General features: G+C 39.3%; 1 protein-coding gene across 6 annotated transcripts in view; it reads left to right on the top strand.

Annotated features, from left to right (window-relative positions):
• Positions 1–20,473, top strand: part of TANC2 (tetratricopeptide repeat, ankyrin repeat and coiled-coil containing 2) — a 576,061-nt gene that overhangs the window by 360,771 nt on the left and 194,817 nt on the right. For all 6 annotated transcript variants that reach the window (XM_069076240.1, XM_069076241.1, XM_069076243.1 and 3 more), the window contains one exon: positions 5,374–5,560. In XM_069076240.1, the coding sequence (XP_068932341.1) occupies positions 5,374–5,560 (187 nt within the window). The remainder of the gene's footprint in view (positions 1–5,373; positions 5,561–20,473) is intronic.

Below are 20,473 nucleotides of genomic sequence, written 5' to 3' on the forward strand. Positions count from 1 at the left end.
CAACGAGTAAGAGCAGCGGCCCCAGTGTCAGGATGACCTGGAGATCGAATCCGGGCTCAGACACTTAGTATGTGTAACCTTGAGCAAGTTGCTTAACCCCAATGGCTTAAAAAAAAAAAAGAATCCACCAATCACCTCTTGAAAAAGATCCCACAAAATAACTCCTAGGAATATAATAGCCAGGTTCCAGAGTTCCCAGATCAAGGAGAAAATATTACAAGCAGCCAAGAAGAAACAATTTGAATATTGTGGAAACATAATCAGGATAACACAGGATCTGGCAGCTTCTACATTGAGGGATCAAAGGGCTTGGAATATGATATTCCAGAAGTCAGAGGAGCTGGGTTTAAAAACAAGAATCACCTACCCAGCAAAAGTGAGTATCATGTTTCAGGGGAAAATATGGTCATTCAGTGGAATAGAGGACTTTCAAGCATTCTTGCTGAAAAAACCAGAGTTGAATAGAAAATTTGACATTCAGATACAAGAAGCAAGAGAAGCATGAGAAGGTAAACAGGAAAAAGAAATAAGGAACTTAGTAAAGTTGAACTATTTACATTCCTACATGGAAAAACGATAATTGTAACTCATGAAACTTTTCTCAGTATGAGGATAGTTGAAGGGAATATAAATGTATATTTATGTATACATATATATATATATATGTCTGTATATAGGAGGGCATATGTCATATGAATGCATATTTGAGTGTGTGTATATATGTGTACAGGTATACATAGACAGAGGGCACAGGATCACTTGAATAGGAAGGGATGTTATATAAAAGGTGAAATTTGAGAGGTGAGAGAGGAATATAATGAGAGGAGATGAGGAGAGACAGAATGGGGTAAAATTATCTCACATAGAAGAGACAAGGGAAAACTATTACAATGGAGGGGAAGAACAGGAAGGCAAAAGGAAATGGGTCAACCTTACTCTCATTGAATTTGGCTTAGGGAGGGAAAAACATACACACTGAATATGGTATCTCACCCTACAGGAGAGTGGGGGGGAAGGGGATAAAAAAAGGGGGAAGGGGGGATGATGGAAGTGAGGGCAGGTTGGGGGAAGGGTAGTTAGAAGCACACACTTTTTAAACGGCACAAGGTCAAAGTAGAGAATAGAGCAAGTGGGGGGGTGGGATAGGATGGAGGGAAATATAGTCAGTCTTTTACCATATATCCACTATGGAAATGTGTTGTGTAGCTACACATGTACAACCTATATTGAATTGCTTATCTTCCCAGTAAGGATGGGCAGCAAGGGAGTAAGGGAAAGAATCTGGAATTCTTGGGATGACCTGGAGATAGAATCCCAGGCTCAGACACTTAGCACCCACCCAGAAACACCTGGCCGTGTAACCTTGAGCAAATTACTTAACCCCAATTGCTTAGGGACGGCCAGGTCGCTCAGCAAGTAAGAGCACCAGCTCCAGTGTCAGGATGACCTGGAGATCGAATTCCAGGTTCAGATGACTCAGCACCACACCCAGAAATAACTGGCTGTGTAACCTCGAGCAAGTTATTTAACCCCAATTGCTTAAAAAAAAAAAAGAATCTGGAATTCAAAGTTTTAAAATCAAATGTTTAAAAAATATATTATTTTTTTTTTTACATGCAACTGGGAAATAAGATATACAGGCACTGGAGTATGGAGATACATCTTGCCCTACCATTAAGTAGGAGGGGGAATGGAGGAGGATATAGGAGAGAGCAGATTGGAGGAGGGGGTATAGAGTGGGATCACTGTTTTGGGGTGGTGGGTAGAGAAATGACAGGGAGAAAATTTGTAACTCAAAATCTTGTGGAAATGAATGATGTAAACTAAAAATAAACATAAAATTTAATTTTTAAAGAAAAGGACCTAAAAGGCTATCTGATCCATCAAGAATTCCCTTGACAAGACACCAAGTAACCATTCAGCTTTTTCCTGAAGACCTCTTAAGATCTTACAAAATACACGTCTGTCCCCCCAAAAATCCTTGATTTCTGTTGATATTAAATATAATGCCATTCCCGACAAAGAACATCAAACAGTTGAAGTTTTCTTAAAATGAGAGATTTGGGGCTGCTAGGTGACACAATGAATAGAGCAGTGGCCCTAGAGTCAAGAGGACCTGAGTTCAAATCCAGACTCAGAAACTTAACACTTTCTAGCTATGTGACCTTGGGCAAGTCACTCAACCCTAATTGTCCTGCTTGTCCCCCTCCAAAAAGATTTTTTTTTTGATGAGAGAATCAACCTGCAGCTCCTTTGCGAACAAGATTTTGTAAGCAGAACCACACTATCTGTGAAAAAAAATCTAAGTAGGGGCGGCTAGGTAGCGCAGTGAATCCAGCCTGAGACACTCAACATGAAAACTTGCCATGTGACCTTGGGCAAGTCACTTAACCCCAATTGCCCTCCAAAAGGCAAAAAAAAAATCTAAGTAGGAATGAAATTAGTCATGTTTTATTATTGATGTTGACTTTTGCCATAATTTTGCTTCAATTCTGTTTGAAGGTTCTTTGATTTCATTAATGTGGGGATTTTTTCTACCAATTCAAATTGGAATTCCTCATACATTTTTCATGAATTGCCCAAAAATCTATCTCTTTTTAGCTAGCCTGTTGATGAGGCTTATCATACATAGCTAGATCAGAACTCAGACTAAAAATAAAACAATCATTCATACTGTCTAAGTAGTCCTTTCTAGTTTGCTTAGGTAACTTACTATAACTTATGCATTGATATAACCTTTGAAAATCCATTCACCTTCTATTAAAACTTCTCCAACAAAACAAGTTAACAGTAGTAGAATACAAAGAATTTTGGGAAGAGTATGCATCCAAGAAATTGCTAACAAGAAGGAGACTCACCATATCAGTTAAGAGGAATTAATCTCAATATCTTCTTCAGCAATGGCCAATAAATGCCTAATGAATTAAGTTCCTCTAGGGTCAGCGTCAGGGTCAGGGACAGGGACATAGACTAGAATTGTAGCTTCATTGTTTTAAGAAACTTCCAGGTGAGGAAACTTCCTGAATTGCTCTTCTTAAGCAATTTAAATATCAATTAAGTCCCAATTACCTTTTATGATGGCTTCTCCTTTGCATCCCAGTTCTTTAAAACTGGTATCAGGTATAAAATAATAACAGTAGTATTTACATAGCACCTACTATGTGTCAGTATTAAGTGCTTCACAAATATTATTTAATTTGATCTTTACAACAACCCTGTGAAGTAGATGATGTTATTATCCTCCTTTTACAGTCAGAAAAACTGAGGCAAAGAGGTTTTGTAACTTGCCCAGTGTCATACAGTAAATGTCTAAGGCTGGATTTGAACTCAGGTCTTCTTGACTCCAAGCCCAGCACTCTATATGCAGAGCAGCCTACCTCCTATTAATAAGTAATTTTCTGTTTTTAGTGAAGCCACTTCTCAAAATTCATTACTTTGTTTAAAAATAACAATTTATTGGTAAACATACTGGGTGTTGAAGGAGACTGAAAGAGGAGACATTTCATGGAGCTTGCAGTCTAGTAGGAGGATGCCCATAAAGATAACTGAACATTATTAAGTTCATAATTAAAATGCATACAAAATACAGTATAAGTTCCAAGCAAGGAAAAACATTATTTCTAACTGGAGGGCATCAGGGAAAACTTCACGGAGGAGGCAGAATTACAGTGAACTTTGTGTAATGGGTAGGAGTATGTGTGTATTAGAGAAACATTTTTTTGGATGAGGAAAGTTTTATTTCTTATCTTTGTGTATGTAGTCAGATTTTTCCTTACATGAAAGAAGCAACAAGAAGAAAACTTTCTAAACTTTGTGAAATTTCTGCATGGCTAAAAGTGGAATAGAAATTCCATGTTTTCTAGAATTCCCTTTGTGCACTAATGCCATGACATAATAGTAATTACTTGGAGGGCAGTGGAGCAGCAGATGGTGGGTGTGAGCAGACTGCAATGTAATAAATAAAGGAACTTTGAAAAGGAATAAGATTGTCATCAGGAAAATGTGTGAGAAATAGATGGCCTGGTCACATCGGAGCAAAGGATAACTAACTCGACAGATGGACAGTCCATGTGCTCCCTTGATATCCTCATGTCAAAAGAAAGTGAGGAAGGCTTATAACATATTCGGTGGGCTCTTTGTGATGAACTTATAGAAAAATATCAATAATAATCCTACAGGATGCACAGATGTAGGTTCTGATCTGTGTCTTTGTAAGTATACAAAGTTGGCACCTTTATATCATGCCCCAGCTGGATAGGGTTGTATCCTTCTGGGCAAGTAGCTCTGCTATGGACCATGGGAGCTGGGAGGTGGAGTTTGAAATCCCCTTCTCCACTGTTTCCTGTCCTGCCCTCTCTACAGTATTTTTTACACAGGCAGCTAGCTCCCAACCTGTGCTTACCTGAACTGCCCAACTCTTGAACCTCAAACTTCTTTTTAGGGCTTTGTTTTTAAAGCCCAGTAAGGGCCTTTTTTTTCTTCCTGTCCATGATGTTGCTCCCTTCTAAATCATTCAGAAATCTGTTTATAGTTGGAATAGGAAAGCAGGTATTAACATTATGTTATGCATCCAGCTTTCTTCATCTGTGAGTGCATCCCATGACTATATCACCTGAGGGAAGATTGAGGGGGTGGAGCAGGGAAATCAAATCCCTACCCCTCACCTCCAGGGAACACCCAAATTGATTAGATCATAGCAATTCCATTTGAGCCATGCCATTAACATTGCAAGGAAGGTGAGATCATGCAATTACCTAGTCATTGACATTTCTCTAGCCGTTGCCTGAGTAGAATAATAAATTGCAGCCTTTGTTCTTAAGGATGACACTGACTATCCTAACTTGATGCTAATTGAAATAAGAGCTTTAACTTTGCTGGAAGATGGCATGGCTTGGGGAATAGAATTCTATACTTGATTTCAGGAAAATGTGGATTCAAATACTTCTTTATGATGGTGGACAGTGACTTAATCTCTGGCCCTCGGGCAACTCTCAAAACTAAGCTACAGCTGGATTTTGATCTGTATCCAATACCAGATAAATTGAGCTAACTTTCCAGAGAGAATTTAGCCTGCTGTGCCTGTTTTTCTCCCACAGTCTCTGCTTGTTTTAAATTCACTGAATTTCATGTTGAATGCAAGACTTGGAAGCTTACATGCCTGGAGGTGAAAAGAAATACAAACCAACCAAGCCCTGACTAGCTCTGCATTTGTCTAAGACAGAGAGGTTGTACATCGTTGGATATTTTTTTCCTCCTGCTTGTCTTTGCTGTTCCGAAGATATGCTCTACCATGCAGTTTTACAGCCATACTGATAGTCATTTCTATAATTGTTGATTGTTGCAAGTAACGCATTCTTTTTTTCCATCTTTCAGACCTCAGCAGTCACTCAACGAATAAGTCCTTGTTCCACATTGACTAGTAGCACTGCCTCTCCACCAGCCAGCAGCCCTTGTTCCACCCTCCCACCAGTCAATACCAATGCAACAGCCAAGGATTGCAACTATGGGGCTGTCACCAGTCCAACTTCCACACTTGAAAGCAGAGATAGTGGTATCATTGGTGAGTCCTGATTTGTAGTAATAACTTTGGTGGGTTTTTTCCCCTTTCTTTTAATGAAACTCTATGACCTTTTGATTTGAAAAAATATCTGATATACTGCTTTGAGATTTTTTTTTTAAATGTATATATATCCAGCAAAAAAAAGTATCCTTTCTAATCTTTGGCTTTGTATCTTATTACCACAATAAGGGGTAAAGTGGGAATAAGGGATGTGTTTGTCATGAGCTTTAATGAAACTTTGAGAGAAAAATAGAGATGACCAATATCTCTGTCCTACTTTTTCTACTACTGGTAAAATTATTATATGAGGACTGATTTAGCAAATCATTCTAAACATTCATTTAGCTAATTTTTCACTCCCACCTGCAGAGGTTGTTTAGTGAGAATTCAGTCCTCATTGGTAGAAAGATTGGCCAAAAGGAAAAAAGTAAACACAAAGTCACCTAGCCAGCTACATTATCTTGATGTATCCAGGGTTTCATTTGCTCTGAAAGTCAACCCTTTTTATGTATTTTGGAAACCGTTTCAGACTGCCACCATTTTTTGTTATTTCTGGTTGGCAGTATTAGCTTCAGTTCAGTCATGTCTAACTCTGTGACCCCATTTGGGGTTTTCTTGACAAAGACACTGAAGTGGTTTGCCATTTACTTCTCCAGTTCATTTTACAAATGAGGAAATTGAGGCAGAGTGGCTTGTACAGGGTCACACAGCTAGTACATGTCTTGAGTCTGAATTCAGAGTCAGGGAAAAAACAACTTCCCACTATAATGTGAAAATTGCTTAGTTTTCAGAAACTTTAAGCCAATACCACATCACTGTAGGTTTTTTGAGTGAGGTAGAAGAAAGAAGACATACCCCCATCTCATCTATACCTAAGGAAGAATGTGACTTTGACCCAGAATTCCAAGATATATCAGTACATGAAAAATTAGAAGCTTTAAATTCTTCAATTGGTGTATAGAATTGTATAGAACTTGGAAAGTCCCCAGGAATTGAAATTTGTCAGTTTCAGCTTTCTTATGTGAATTTTCAGATGACTTACATAAGGTTAAAATTTCCTCCTGGGACTTGGAAGCATTATCCAGTTACCTTTGGCTCTATTATTAGCAGTTTGAAACTGAAAAACAACAGAACACTCTGATGAAAGAAGGGGCTGATGAGAGTTGATATAATTTGTTGTTTCCAGTGGACTTTTTTGAATATTTAATCATAACCAGGTCTGGACTGTAATAATCTTTTATTTTTTAGAGCAGTTCTTAACCTTTTTTTTTTTTTAATGAAATGATCCCCTTTGGCAGTTTGGTGAAACTAATGAACCCCTTATCATAATAATGTTTTTAAATGCATAAAATAAAATATGTAAAATTATAAAGGAAACCAAATATATTTAAACACACTTTTGAAAATATTAAAAATTTACAGAGCCTTGGTAAAGAATCCTTTCTTTTAGAGTCTCCATAGCTGTCATTTATATGCATCTGTAGTTATAAAAGAGGAATTTCAGTAGTACAATGGATAGAGTACCACACCTGGAGTCAGGAAGATCTGAGTTTAAAATCTAACCTCAGACATTTACCCTGGGCAAGTCACTTAACCCCTATTTGCTTAATTTCCTCATCCATAAGATAGGGGCACACTAGAGAAGAAAATAGCAAACCACTCCAGTATCTTTGCCAAGAAAATCCCAAGGACAATGTCCATGGGGTCATATACAGTCAGACATGACTGAACTACTAAATAACAACAATGTAACAACAACAATACTTATAAAGAGACTATTTAAAAAAAGGATTGTAATGTAAAACCAGATAACATATAGCTCTTTGTTATTTTGTTAGCCTCCAGGTTTTATTTTTCTTCTTATAGGGAGAGATTTTTTTAAAAATATGCTTTTTATCCATCTCTATTCTGGTTCAATAAAGATGACAGGGGAATAAAATAGTCTCTTAAATTTTCATAAATTTTATAACTAAGTGGGTCTTTTGGCCACTTGAATAAACTCAGTGTTTTCTATCTGCTAGAAGAAAGTCACTAGTGCACAATATCAAATAGCTAGTGTGGCAGAAGAGAGTGCAAGACCAAGGTTGGCAGTGCTGGAGATGTAAATTGCTTTGGCCCCGTATGTTCCCTCTTTGTATGCTTCCCCACTCATGAGACCTTGGTTAGTCTTTCCACTGACTGATTGTATTTGTGTTCTTCATATTATGGGAAAGAGATGTAACTATGAGATGTAATATTACAATCCATCTATATTTTAGTAGAATAAGATTCTTTTTTAATCTGTGCCATTTCAATAAATACCTTTACTTTGAGCCAAATGTGTCTTATGGCTTACTGTTGAAGAGTAAAGATCTCTGGAACCTCAAGAGCCCCAAGTTTAGGAATTAAACCCACAAAGTATCTTGAACCTCAGGTGGCCATCTTCCAGAATGCCTGACCTGTGACTTTAAATTGGAGAGATTCCTATAAAGAGCACTACTCTGTGCTATCTAGAAATATTTATATACTCTGCACATCTAGAAATGAAAATCAGCAGCCCCAAGTTGGATTTAAGCAAAAACAATGTGTTGTGATTTTTTTATATCCTCTTAAGTACTATTGTATTACATAATTATATCAAGGGATGATTTAGAAAATGTTGATATGTCTTTGTGTACAAGATAGTGTTCATGTAATCAATTCTTTGTTGTTCTAATTGAGAGACACATTAGCGCACATTATGTGAACTAGGGATAACTTCCTCCAGTTTTCCTATCTGCCACAGTAGCATTAGTCTGAAGCACAGATCAAATAACATGCAGCGACATGAACACAGGAAGCAATTCAGCCTGAGAGTTTGAGGAAGGTGTGTAAGAGGAGGAAGTAACTGGTAAATACAAATGTCCTTTTGATACCTATTTTCCAAATGGCTCCTCTTGAGTTTCTTATTATTGGGTAAAAAAGGATTGTTCAAGGAAACAGTCTTATTTCTCTAAAATATGCACACATATTTTCAGTATACAGAAGAGGAGAAGCTGAGCAAAATAGCAGCCTCTGTAGTATTTTCATGTTTGTCTTCTCCTGTGTTCAGGTACAAGCCACTTTCAATTCAGTTCAATAAGCATTTGCTAAGTGTTTTGTGTGTTCAGAGGTTTATGCTAGGTGCACGGGATTTGAAGACAAAATGAAAAGCAGTCCCTGATCTCAAGGAGCTTGTATTCCATTTAATATACACCATAAAGAACACTGCAGTAAGATTTGAAAAATGTTTGGAAAATGAACTCCTTCCCAGTTTGTTGTTGTTCAGTCATTTTTCAGTTGCGTCTTTTCGTGGCAAAGATACTGGAGTGGTTTGCCTTTTCCTTTTCTGGCTCCTTTTATGGATGAGGAAACTGAGGCAAATAAGGTTAAGTAACTTGCCCAGGGTCACACATCTAGTAAGTGTCTGAGACCAGGTTTGAACTCAGGAAGAGAAGTCTTCCTGACTCCAGGCCTGGCACCCTATCCACTTCACCACCTAGCTACCCTCCCTTTCCAGTTTATAGTTCTATAATTGATATGTCTGTTTGGGACAATGAAAGGAGTAGAGAAAGCCAAGAGCTTTGCCATATTATCTTTTGGGAAACAAGGAAAGCTATGTGAAAAGGAGAAAATCTGCCCAAGGAGAATGGACATGAGAAGATAAGAAGAAGGTAGATCACAGAATGTATAAATAATCTATAGTGAGAAGAAATAATCCAGAGTTGAATTTACTATACTTTTATTTATGCATTATTCAGTGCTATTAGGACCATCCTCAAAACAGTAGCTTATTATAGAGATAGTAAAAGGATTGGGGGACTTTTCAACCTCAACAGTTAATAGTTATTCCATATAATGAGAAAAATTATTAAACAGTTTCACCACCAGAGTTTACAGTTTCCATTATCATGATTGTACATACAAGTCTTTATAAAGGAATTTATGAACAAATATCCCTGGCCTGCTTGTGAAGAAACCTGCTGGTTTAGGCCTCTCCCTGCATGTCTGTGCTGGCAGGGAGCATTGAAGTGTGACTGGCATTCTTTGTGGAGTAAGTATAAGGGTGGAAGTAGGGCAGAGTTAATATACAGGTTTCTGTTTTCTAGCCAAAAAGTATAAAAACATTACCTGTTGCTAGAAGTTCTAAAGCACAAAACATTGAGGAATTCTGGGAAGAGTTAGCCACACTTATTATTTAGGATCATAACTACACAAAGAATACATGGCAACATTAAATCAGTAATATACGTTATTACCTTTGGACATTGAGGAGTTTGTTTTCCCATTTTTGTGGTGATAGGTTCGTTTATAAATGTGTTTACAGATGGTTGTCTTGGTGGCTGTTTTGAGTAATATCGACCTTTCAAAAAGCAAACTCTTTTAATCCGTTCTTTCAAACTGGTGCTAGGCACCAGAAAACAAAGACAAACCACTGAATAGACCTCAGTCAGTCAGCTTGTATTTATTAAGCACCTACTATGTGTTAGTAGTTGGGGGTTCAAAGACAAAATAAGAAACAGTCCTTGGCCCTCAATCAATCAACAAATATTGATTATATGCCTCCAGTGTACTGGTGCTATGCTAGATACTGAAACTATGAGTACAAAGAATGAAACCATCCTACTTGAAATGAATCTACATTCTGGTGGATGAGACAACAAGCTTATATAAAAATTCTGCTAGCAAAATTCAGCATCTAAACAGATAAGCAGATTTGCAATAATTTGAGAAGGAAGAATGTCCTAACAACTAGGAGATCAGAAGACTCCCTAAAGGATGTGGCACATGAACTGATCTTTGAATGCAGCTAGGAACTCTAAGGGAGGAAGTGCATTTCAGACATGGAGGACAGACTCTACAGAGCTACAGAGCAAGAAACAAAATGCTGAGTTCAGGGAACAGCTGGTAGGTCAGTTTGGCTAAAACATTGAGTACTATGTAATGTGAAATAATTCAGGGAAGGTAGTCTGGAGCCAGATTGTGAAGGGTTTTAAATTCTAAGGTGAGGAATGTATATTTTATCCTAGAGGCAGTAGGGAACTGCTGAAAGTCATTGAACAGGGGAGTATAATAGTCAGACTTGTGCTTTTGGGAGATTATTTTGGCAGATGTGTAGGGGATACATTAGCATAGCAAGAGACTGAAAACCAGAAGTCCATTTAGGCATCTGTTGCAATGGGTGCCTAAATTAGATCGATTGCCAAACAAGTGGAAAAAACAGAGGACAGATACAGTAGATGTTGTGCAGGTAGAATTGGCAAGACTTTAGTAACTGAGTGGTTATAGGATGTGAGTAAGAGGTAAGAATCAAGGCTGATACTAAATTGGTGAAATTAGGTGACTAGAAGGATAGTAGTAACCTTGACCAAAACAGGAAAACTTGCAGAGAGAGAGAGGGATTTAGAAGGGAAGAATGAATTCAATTTGCATGTATTGAGTTTGACATGCCCTACCGAGTATCCATTTGGATGGAGAGGTAAAACTCAGGAGAGAGGTTCGTGTTAGAAATATACATCTGGGAGACATCTGCATAGAAATATGTGATCTTTGAACCTTTGGGAGCTGATGAAATCCTTGGGTTAGAAAGGGTTCAGAGAGTTCAGAGAAGAGCCCTAAGGGACACCCTTGGTGAGAGGGCAGAATATGACCAATGATCCAGGAAAAGAGACAGAGGGAATAAATAATTAAGATAGAAAAGAGTCATGAGAGAATAGCGAAAGTCAAGGCAAGATAGTAAGTATTTATCAACCATGTACTGGCATATAAAACAGTGCCTAATACAGCAGAGAGATCAAGAAGAGTTAAAACTGGGGTGGGGGGGCCATCAGATTCAGCAGTTTTAAAAAGTATTGGTAATGTTGGAGAGGGCAATTTCAGTTGACTGGTGAGTTTGAGTCCAAAGAGAAGTACAGCAAGGAATGTGGACTGTTGAGTTGGTTTTTTTTTTTCACTTGGAGTTTGTGAAAAAAAGATATAGGACAACATCTTGATGGGATGGTAGAATTAAGTGAAGCATTTTTAAAGATGGGGCTGGTGGGTGGGGCAGGTAGAGGGACCTAGGCATGTTTGTAGGCAACAAGTAAGAAACCAGTAGAGGCTGAAGTTGCAGCCGTTGAGGGGAAGAAGGGGAAGAGGAGGCATGATTATTGGGTCAAGCTCCTGTCAGAGAGAGCATGAAAAGGAAGCAATAAACATTTATTAATCACCTGCTACATTCCAGGCACTGTACTAGGCATCTTACAAGTATCTCATTTGATCTTCACAACAACCCTGGAAAGTAGATGGTGTTATTATTATCCGTATTTTACAGTTAAGGAGACTAAGGCCAACAGAGATTTAATTACTTGCTCAGGGTCACACAGCTAGCAAGTGTCTGAAGAGGGATTTGAACTCAGGTCTTTCCGACTCTGGGCCCAGTGTTCTCACCTCTACCTGCCTTCCAGAGATGGCAGAAGATGGAATTTAAAGGCACAAGTTAAGGGGTTGGCCTCAAAGAGATGGACCACCTGAATAAGAGAAAATAAAAGAATGATAGAGGAGTTTGTGGTATCAACTAGCAGATGAGAGGAAGTACTAGATGAATGACCTCTATTTTCTGGATAAAATAAAAAGCGGGATACCCTGAAGATAGGGGGTGGGAGAATTGGTGTAGCAGGCTGAGAAAACTATTATGGAGAGTATAATAGTCAGTTAAGGAAAACTAAAAGTATTGCCATGAAGCAAGGCTCATTTGAAACTAGAAAACACATCTGTGGTAGATTCTGGTTTTATCACTTCTTTCAGCATCATTCAGCGACACTCAAGAACAGAAAAGGTAGGTGGAGGTAACTGAGGTTTAGTGCATGGCAAAACATGAACAGCTATATATGAGTTAAAGGACCAAGAGCAGATTTCAGTATATATTTGACTTGGTTAACTATAGGAGCAAGATTTCAAAGGAAGGAAAGGAGACCAGAGTCGGGGAGGGGGCGGTGAGCTGGAAGAGAAAGAAGGGTGGAGAGGTTGAAAGGCAAAGTGAGTACAAAGAATAGGTTTAGAGGAGAGAGATGGAAAGATAAAAGGTTGCAGTCAGAGGAATTTCCAAGTTCTAGATCTTGAATAGTGAACGATTACAATTCATAGTGACTTAAAAATGTATGACTATCCCTGGAATTGGCTGAGATGGAGTAAAGATTCAGGTCATGGAAATTAAGAAAGATGATGTCAGAATGTGTATTGAAGGCCACAAGCAGTGATTGCAATGGAGTGAAACACTGAGTCAGGGACAAAACTACTTGAGAAAGGATAAGTGACATAGGAACCAGGAGATAATTATGACTGTGTGTGTGTGTGTTTATCTGTAAAATGATAGATAACTGTCTAGGATCTGGATAAGGGTTACATAGATGAGTAGAGTGAACCTCATAGAAGATGTTTCTGGGTGATGGCAATAGAGGGAAGATCTGGTAGGGACAATGAGAATAAAAGAGTATTCCGACTTTTTCTCTTGGAACACCATGTTGTGGTAGGGGAAAAGGGAAGTGGGGAATGAGAGAAGATGTATGTAAGGCTGGAGTAGAGGCAGTGTGTTTTGAGAGGTCCCGGTTTCCATGAGTGCAACATTGAAAAACAGTAGTCAGTAAGACCATGCATACTCTTTGACCTAGCAATACCACTACTATGTATGTACCCCAAAGAGATAAAAGAAAAAGGACTTATATGTACAAAAATATTTATAGCGGCACTTTTAATAGTGGCAAAGAATTAAAAATTAAGGGGATGTCCATCAACTAGGGAATGGCTGAACAAGTTGTAGTATATGACTGTGATGGAATACTGTTGTTACAAGAAATAATGAGCAAGATACTTTCAGAAAAACCTGGAAAGTACATGAGCTGTTGCAAAGTGAAGTGGGCAGAACCAGGAGAATATTGTATACAGTAACAGCAATATTGTATGATGATCAGCTATGAATGACTTAGCTATTCCCAGCAATACAGAGATCCAAGACAATTCCAAAAGATACACAATGAAAAATTCTATCTACCTCCAGAAAAAGAACTGATGTATCTGAATGCAAATCGAAGCATACTATTTTTTACTTTACTTTTTGTGTCTTTTGGGGGGTCTCTTTTTCACAACATGACTAATATGGGAATATGTTTTACATGACTTCACATGTATATCCTATATCAAATTGCTTGCCATCTAATGGAGGAGTATGGCAAGGGAGGAAGAGAGAGTGAGAATTTGGAACTCAAAAAATTTGAAAACAAATGTTAAAAGTTGTTTCTAAGGGGCAGTTAGGTGGTGCCGTGAATAGAGCACCAACCCTGGAGTCAGGAGGACCTGAGTATAAATCCAGCCTCAGACACTTAACACTTACTAGCTGTGTGACCTTGGGCAAGTCACTTAACCCCAATTGCCCTCTAAAAAAGGCAAAAAAAATTAGTTGTTTTTATATGTAAATAAGAAAATAAAATATCTAGGGGGAAAAAAAGAAAAACCAATAGTCAGACATCTGCTAGAAGAAAAGGTCTAGAAGTAGACCTAGAAAGAAGTTTGTTAATGATGAAACAGGGATTCCAGAGTGTTATAATGGGGCAGGATAGGGACTTGAGAGGAATAGTGATTATTTATCTGAGGCAGAGGGAATGGGAAATTGTAGAAGGAGGAAGTTTTTACTCTAGGCAGCCTGCAGCTCTGAATCACAAGGATTAGAGAAGGAGAGTTTTCTAGCCATAGAATAAGGAAGCACAATTTGAGGCCCACATCCAAAAGGACTGTTTGCTGATGGAAAGTGGCATCAGTGGGTCTTTTCTCAAAGTCCAGAGAAAAGGGGAGATGGGGACAGTCATCTAGGATAGTATGTGAATTCGTATTCAGCATCAGCTTCTTTAAAGGTCTTATTCTAAACTAGCAGGAAATGACTGATCCACAGTGGCCTGGTGTTTTGTCTGATGCCTGAAACCCTGTTCTTATGTGGTATTCTGGCAGCAAGAAACCTGATACCTGAGGCCCTGGTATTAACTTGGGACCTGGAAGTGAGAAGTGTGGTTTCCAAGACTTTGGTCCTATATAGGTTTTTGGCAGCAAGGAGTCTGTAGGTCAGTGGTTATAGGAAGCCTAAATATTATTGATGTTTTCATTCTTCTCAGGAAGGAACACCCGGCCTAAATCATGATCATAGAAAGCTATAGCTTAGTAGTTATTAGTTGATTTTCTCATCCTCCCCAGGGCTGAGGCCCTGGTCTTGGAAAGGATTGGAAGGCTTATTGGAAGAAGCCTGGTACTTGGTGATGATTATGGAGGGCTGAGACATTACGGATTTTCCCATCTTACTTGGTAAGAAGTGGCAGCTCTTCCTAGACCTAACTTCCTGGTAATGGAGAGCTACAGCTTATTTAGTTTTTCAGCTTCCCTGAAGGTCAAAGCATTTGTCCTGGTGACAAGAATCTCCATCAATGATTGTGTAAAGCTGAGATATTAGTTTCCTCACCCTTCCCAGTAAGCAATGTCAGTTCCATAACAGCTTTAGTTTAGTGGTACTTCTATCCTTTATTTACTGTGGTTGGACTAGACCTGTGATTTTATTAATACTGGGAGCTCTCAGAGGAAAATTCACTATGGCTATGTGTTGTTAACTTCAGAATTTTTACTTGATTTCAAGGAACTATCAATTACAAATACTTTTAAACTATTCTGATTTATGAAAATGTTATATTTATGTTCTAATAATTTTCATGATTTCTGAACCAGTATATTGAAGATACAGATTACTCCTTTCCCAATCTAGTAATACTTTTTTCTCATTGCATCAATTACTCTATTAGCACCAGACTGGAATAACACATTTTCCAAAATAAAACCGGAATGCTTATATAAGATTTGTCCTATCCTTTCTCTAGGTCTGTTTTTCATACTTTGTTGTCACATATACCACACTTTCTTTCTCCATTAAAAAAAAAAACAACACTTTTCCAGCTGCTGTTTTTTTTTCGAAGCATTTCTCTTCATCCACAAGTATCTCTCCTTGTGGCTTATTAATGGTATATTTGATCATCTTTTCTCAAAGAACAGCTACAAAATGTCTGAAATCAAAGCTTTCTTTATGGAATTTTTTCGCAGGATGCTTGTTCCTGAGACTAGAAAATAAAAGTCCCTGTGAAGGTGACTCATTTTCTCAACTTACCTACTATGTAAGAGACTAAGATAAACCTAGGTGGCGTTTAGATTCATCTTTACCTCAAGCTTTGCTCATTACCAAACTTCTTGTGCAGAGGTCATTTTAGAGATAGTGTTTATAGATATCATTGGTTTTCTGAACTCTAGAAAATTTCTCCGTAGTTGCAGCTATTATTACAGCTGGTGCCTTAGCCTCTTCCCAAGCCATTCTTACTATAATCTCCTAATATGGAGATAATACCCATTTTTCTTACAGAGGTGTCTTGGTAACATCCCCTCTATCTTGTCTGTAACCTAGAATGCTCCAAGCAACAGCTGAAAGGGGTGAAATAAAATATACTAATTATGCCAGAGATTTGAGGTAATAGCTATAGATTTCTTTGGCAGAATAATAATAAGCCAGAGTGCTGGTGCAACAATGAAATTTGCCCAGTACTAAGGAGGAACCCATCTTCCAATTTTCATCTTCCAGTTTCTTTTGGAATAGACAGTCAAGAGACTCATAACTGTCTTTAAAACATATAGCCCTCATAAACTCTAGGTATCCTGTCTCACCTTACATTCACAGAAATGAGTCAGGTTCCTTAGAACAAGGCTACAACTTCCCCTTCAGGGTTCCAGAAATACTTCTGAGGAGTCGGGGGGGTGATCCTCTAATGCTTTGAACTTGAGTTCCTATTCTGTGTTCTCCCCTGTGTTAGTCATCATTGATGAGTAACCCAGTTTCTTTTCATTTCAGTTGGCTTTTACAAAAAGATATTTACTGCAAAGTTATAGCAACAAAAGCAGTTACAAAACTTTATTCCCAGGGCAACTAGGTGGTGCAGTGAATAGAACACCAGTCCCTGAGTCAGGAGGACCTGAGTTCAAATTCGGTCTCAGACACTTGACACACTTAATAACTGTGTGACCTTGGGCAAGTCACTTCAAACCAATTGCCTTGCCTTCCCTCCTCAAAAAAAAATCCCCGGGGCGGAGCCAAGAAGGCGGAGTAGAAGCATGACCTTCCCGCGGCTCCGGCTTCCACCCTCCCCAATCCATGTAAAAAGGGGACTCTAAACAAACTTTGGAGCTGCAGAACCCACAAAATGACACAGAGAAGCTAACCTCCCGCTGAGGACAGCCCGGCAGGCCGGCAGGAATCGGCCAGCACAACGCTCTGGGAGCCGAGCCCAGCACCACGCAGAGGCTTTAGCCCCAGGGCGGGCCTGACCAGCCGCCAGCCAGAGGGACTCCAGATAAGCAGCAGCTGTGGGTGTTTCCAGATTTATCAATACATAGATACGAAGGACAAGGTGAGAGGCCAGTGCAGTCTGGACTTCAGGACCCAGGAAGTGGGAGTGTGTGGCTTTTACCCCCGGGGCGAGAAACCACTGAGATGCCAGCACAGCCTGCCAGCACCACGTGGCGGCTTCAGCTCCTGGCCTGCAGAGTGTAGGGGGACCAAGCACCAGTCTGAGGGGTAATCGCTCTTGCTTTAACCTGTTTGGATCTGGATTGCAGTCTAGGGTGGAGGTCCTGGGGTATGTGTCCAGCTTGCCAGAGCGTGTGGAGACCTCAGAGAGGGCACCCATCTAATACCTCTGGCAGCTGAGAAAACCCCAGCATTTGGGACGAAAACTCCCCTGTCAGGTGGCAGAGTCCTACTGTGGCAAAAAGCCCAAAAGTCAAGTAATTGAGTGGCAAAATGAGCAGGCAAAGGAAGCAGAGAAGACAGAAGATTCCAACATTACACTCCTATTTTGGGGATAAGAAGGAGCAAGACATGGAACAGGAGGAAATCAGTGAAGTCAGAACTCCTGCACCAAAAGCTTCAAAGGAAAATACAAGCTGGTTACAGGCCATAGAGGACCTTAAGAAGCAGATAAGAGAAGTGGAGGAAAAATTGGGAAGAGAAATGAGAACAATGCAAGAAAATTATGAAATGAGAGTCAACAGCCTGACTGAAGAAAATAATACCTTAAAAAACAGACTGACTCAAATGGCAAAGGAGGCTCAAAAAGGCAATGAGGAGAAGAATGCCTTAAAAAGTCGAATTTGCCAGATGGAAAAAGAATCTCAAAAGCTCACTGAGGAGAATCATTGCTTCAGAATTAGATTGGAACAAATGGAAGCTAATGACTTTATGAGAAATCAAGATGCTGTTAAACAGATCCAAACAAATGAAAGAATAGAAGGCAATGTGAAATATCTCATGGGAAAAACCACTGACCTGGAAAATAGATCCAGGAGAGATAATTTAAAAATTATTGGACTGCCTGAGAGCCATGACCAAAGTAAGAGCCTGGAAAGCATCCTCCAGGAAGTTCTCAAAGAAAACTGCCCTGATGTTTTAGAACGAGAGGGCAAAATAGAAGTTGAAAGAATCCACTGATCACCTCCTGAAAAAGATCCCAAAAAGAAAACTCCTAGGAATATTATAGCCAGGTTCCAGAATTCCCAGATTAAGGAGAGAATATTACAAGCAGCCAGGAAGAAACAATTTGAATATTGTGGAAACACAATCAGGATAACCCAGGATCTGGCAGCTTCTACACTGAGGGATCGAAGGGCTTGGAATGTGATATTCCGGAGGTCAAGGGAGCTGGGATTAAAACCAAGAGTCACCTACCCAGCAAAACTGAGTATCATGTTTCAGGGGAAAATATGGTCATTCAGTGGAATACAGGACTTTCAAGCATTCTTGCTGAGAAAACCAGAGTTGAATTTGACATTCAGATACAAGAAGCAAGAGAAGCATGAGAAGGTAAAACAGGGAAAAGAAATCATAAGGAACTTATCAAAGTTGAACTATTTTTTTTTAAAGCGATCAGGGTTGAGTGGCTTGCTTGGGGTTGCATGGCCAGTTGTTGTTTCTGGGTGTGGTGCTGAGTGTCTGGGCCTGAATTTGATCCGGGTCGTCCCGGCACTGGGGCCGGTGCTCTTGCTTGCTGAGCCACCTGGCCAAAGTCGAACTATTAACATTCCTACATGGAAAAACAATAATTGTAACTTATGAAACTTTTCTCAGTAGTTGAAGGGATTAGAAATATATATGTCTTTATATGAGGGTATGCGGGCATATGAATACATATGTGAATGTGTGTATGTACACGTTTACAGGTATACATAGATAGAGGGCACGGGACCAATTTAACAGGAAGGGATGATACTTAAAAGGTGAAATTAAGAGGTGAGAGGAATATAATGAGAGGAGATGGGGAGAGACAGAGTGGGGCAACTATCTCATACAGAAGAGGCAAGGGGAAATGGTTACAATGGAGGGGAAGAATAGGAAGGCAAAATAGAACGGGTCAACCTTATTCCTATTGAATCTGGCTTGAGGAGAGAGGGAAATACACACTAAATAGGGGATCTCACCCTCCAGGAGAATAGGGGGGGAAGGGGATGATGGAAGGGAGGGCAGGCTGGGGGGGGAGGGAAGTTGGAAGCACCCACTTTTGAAAAGGGACAGGATCCAAGTAGAGAATAGAACAAGTGGGAGGTGGGAGAGGAGGGAGGGAAATATAGTCAGTCTTTTACAATACATCTACTATGTTATTGTTTTGCATTAGCCACACATGTACAACCTATACTGAACTGCTTGTCTCCCCAGTGGGGGTGGATGGCAGGGGGGGAAGGGAATGAATCTGGAATTGAAAGTTTTAAAATCAAATATTCAAATATATGTGTATATATATATATATGTGTGTGTGTGTGTGTGTGTGTGTGTGTGTGTGTGTATATACTATTATTAATACCATCTTACATGTTATTAAGAAAAAAAAAGATATACAGGCACTGAGGCATAGAGATCCACTGGAAAAGTTGAAACGGGTATGGGAGAAAATATGGGAGAGATCAGATTGGAGGTGGGGATATCCTGTGGGACTGCTGTTTTGGGGGGATGGGTGGGGGAAAAACGGGGAGAAAATTTGTAACTCAAAATCTGGCGGAAACGAATGATGTAAATCAGAAGTTAATAAAGCATTAAAAAAAAAATCCCTTTGTTCCTCCTCCCAACCATAGTGGGAGGGGGACAGTGAAAAAGATCACATACTTTCCATCACCTCAGTCCTTGGGAGAATGGGTTCATATTCAAAATTATTTGCTACAAGGCATCGATCCCAACACATTCACTTCTGAATTTAAAATGACCAGTGGACCAAATCTCTTCCTTGTATAACCTGACATCTTGGATGCAGGGGTCAATGCACCATGGGGACTGAGTTGTTTATATAATGCAGCACGTATAATCTTTCAGAGCTAATACAAAACTTCTCTCCAAAAAAAAAATCTTTCACCAGAGTAACAAAGCCTTTTAACCCTTTTTCCATGCAAAGAACTTATGATCAGTTTCTTTTTTACATACCTTTCTTGGTTTACTAGGGATAGTTTTCTTGATGTACTTTCCTGATCCATATTGCAGCCAGTAAACATGGGTGTTTCTCAAGACTCTGTCCTAAGCACTCTTCTCTTTTCTCTGTATGTTTTCTCACTTGGTGCTCTTATAAGTTCTCATCAGTTCAATTACCTTCTTACATAGATGATTCCTAATGCTGTGTGTTTAGTCAGCCCTGGTCACTTTCCTGAGCATCAGTCACACATCACTTACTTCCTGGACATTTCAAACTGAATGTTCCATAAGCATCTCAAAGTAATCATTTCCAAGACATAACTCATTGTCTTTCCTCACAAAAATCACATCTCTGCTGACTTCCCTATTATTATCAAGGACACCACCATCCTTCCAAGTCATCTAGATTCACA

Source organism: Petaurus breviceps, unplaced genomic scaffold (genome assembly GCF_028583685.1).
Source record: "Petaurus breviceps papuanus isolate PSGF00001 unplaced genomic scaffold, PetGlider_PUasm1.0 90925, whole genome shotgun sequence".
NCBI classification, from domain to species: Eukaryota; Metazoa; Chordata; class Mammalia; order Diprotodontia; family Petauridae; genus Petaurus; species Petaurus breviceps.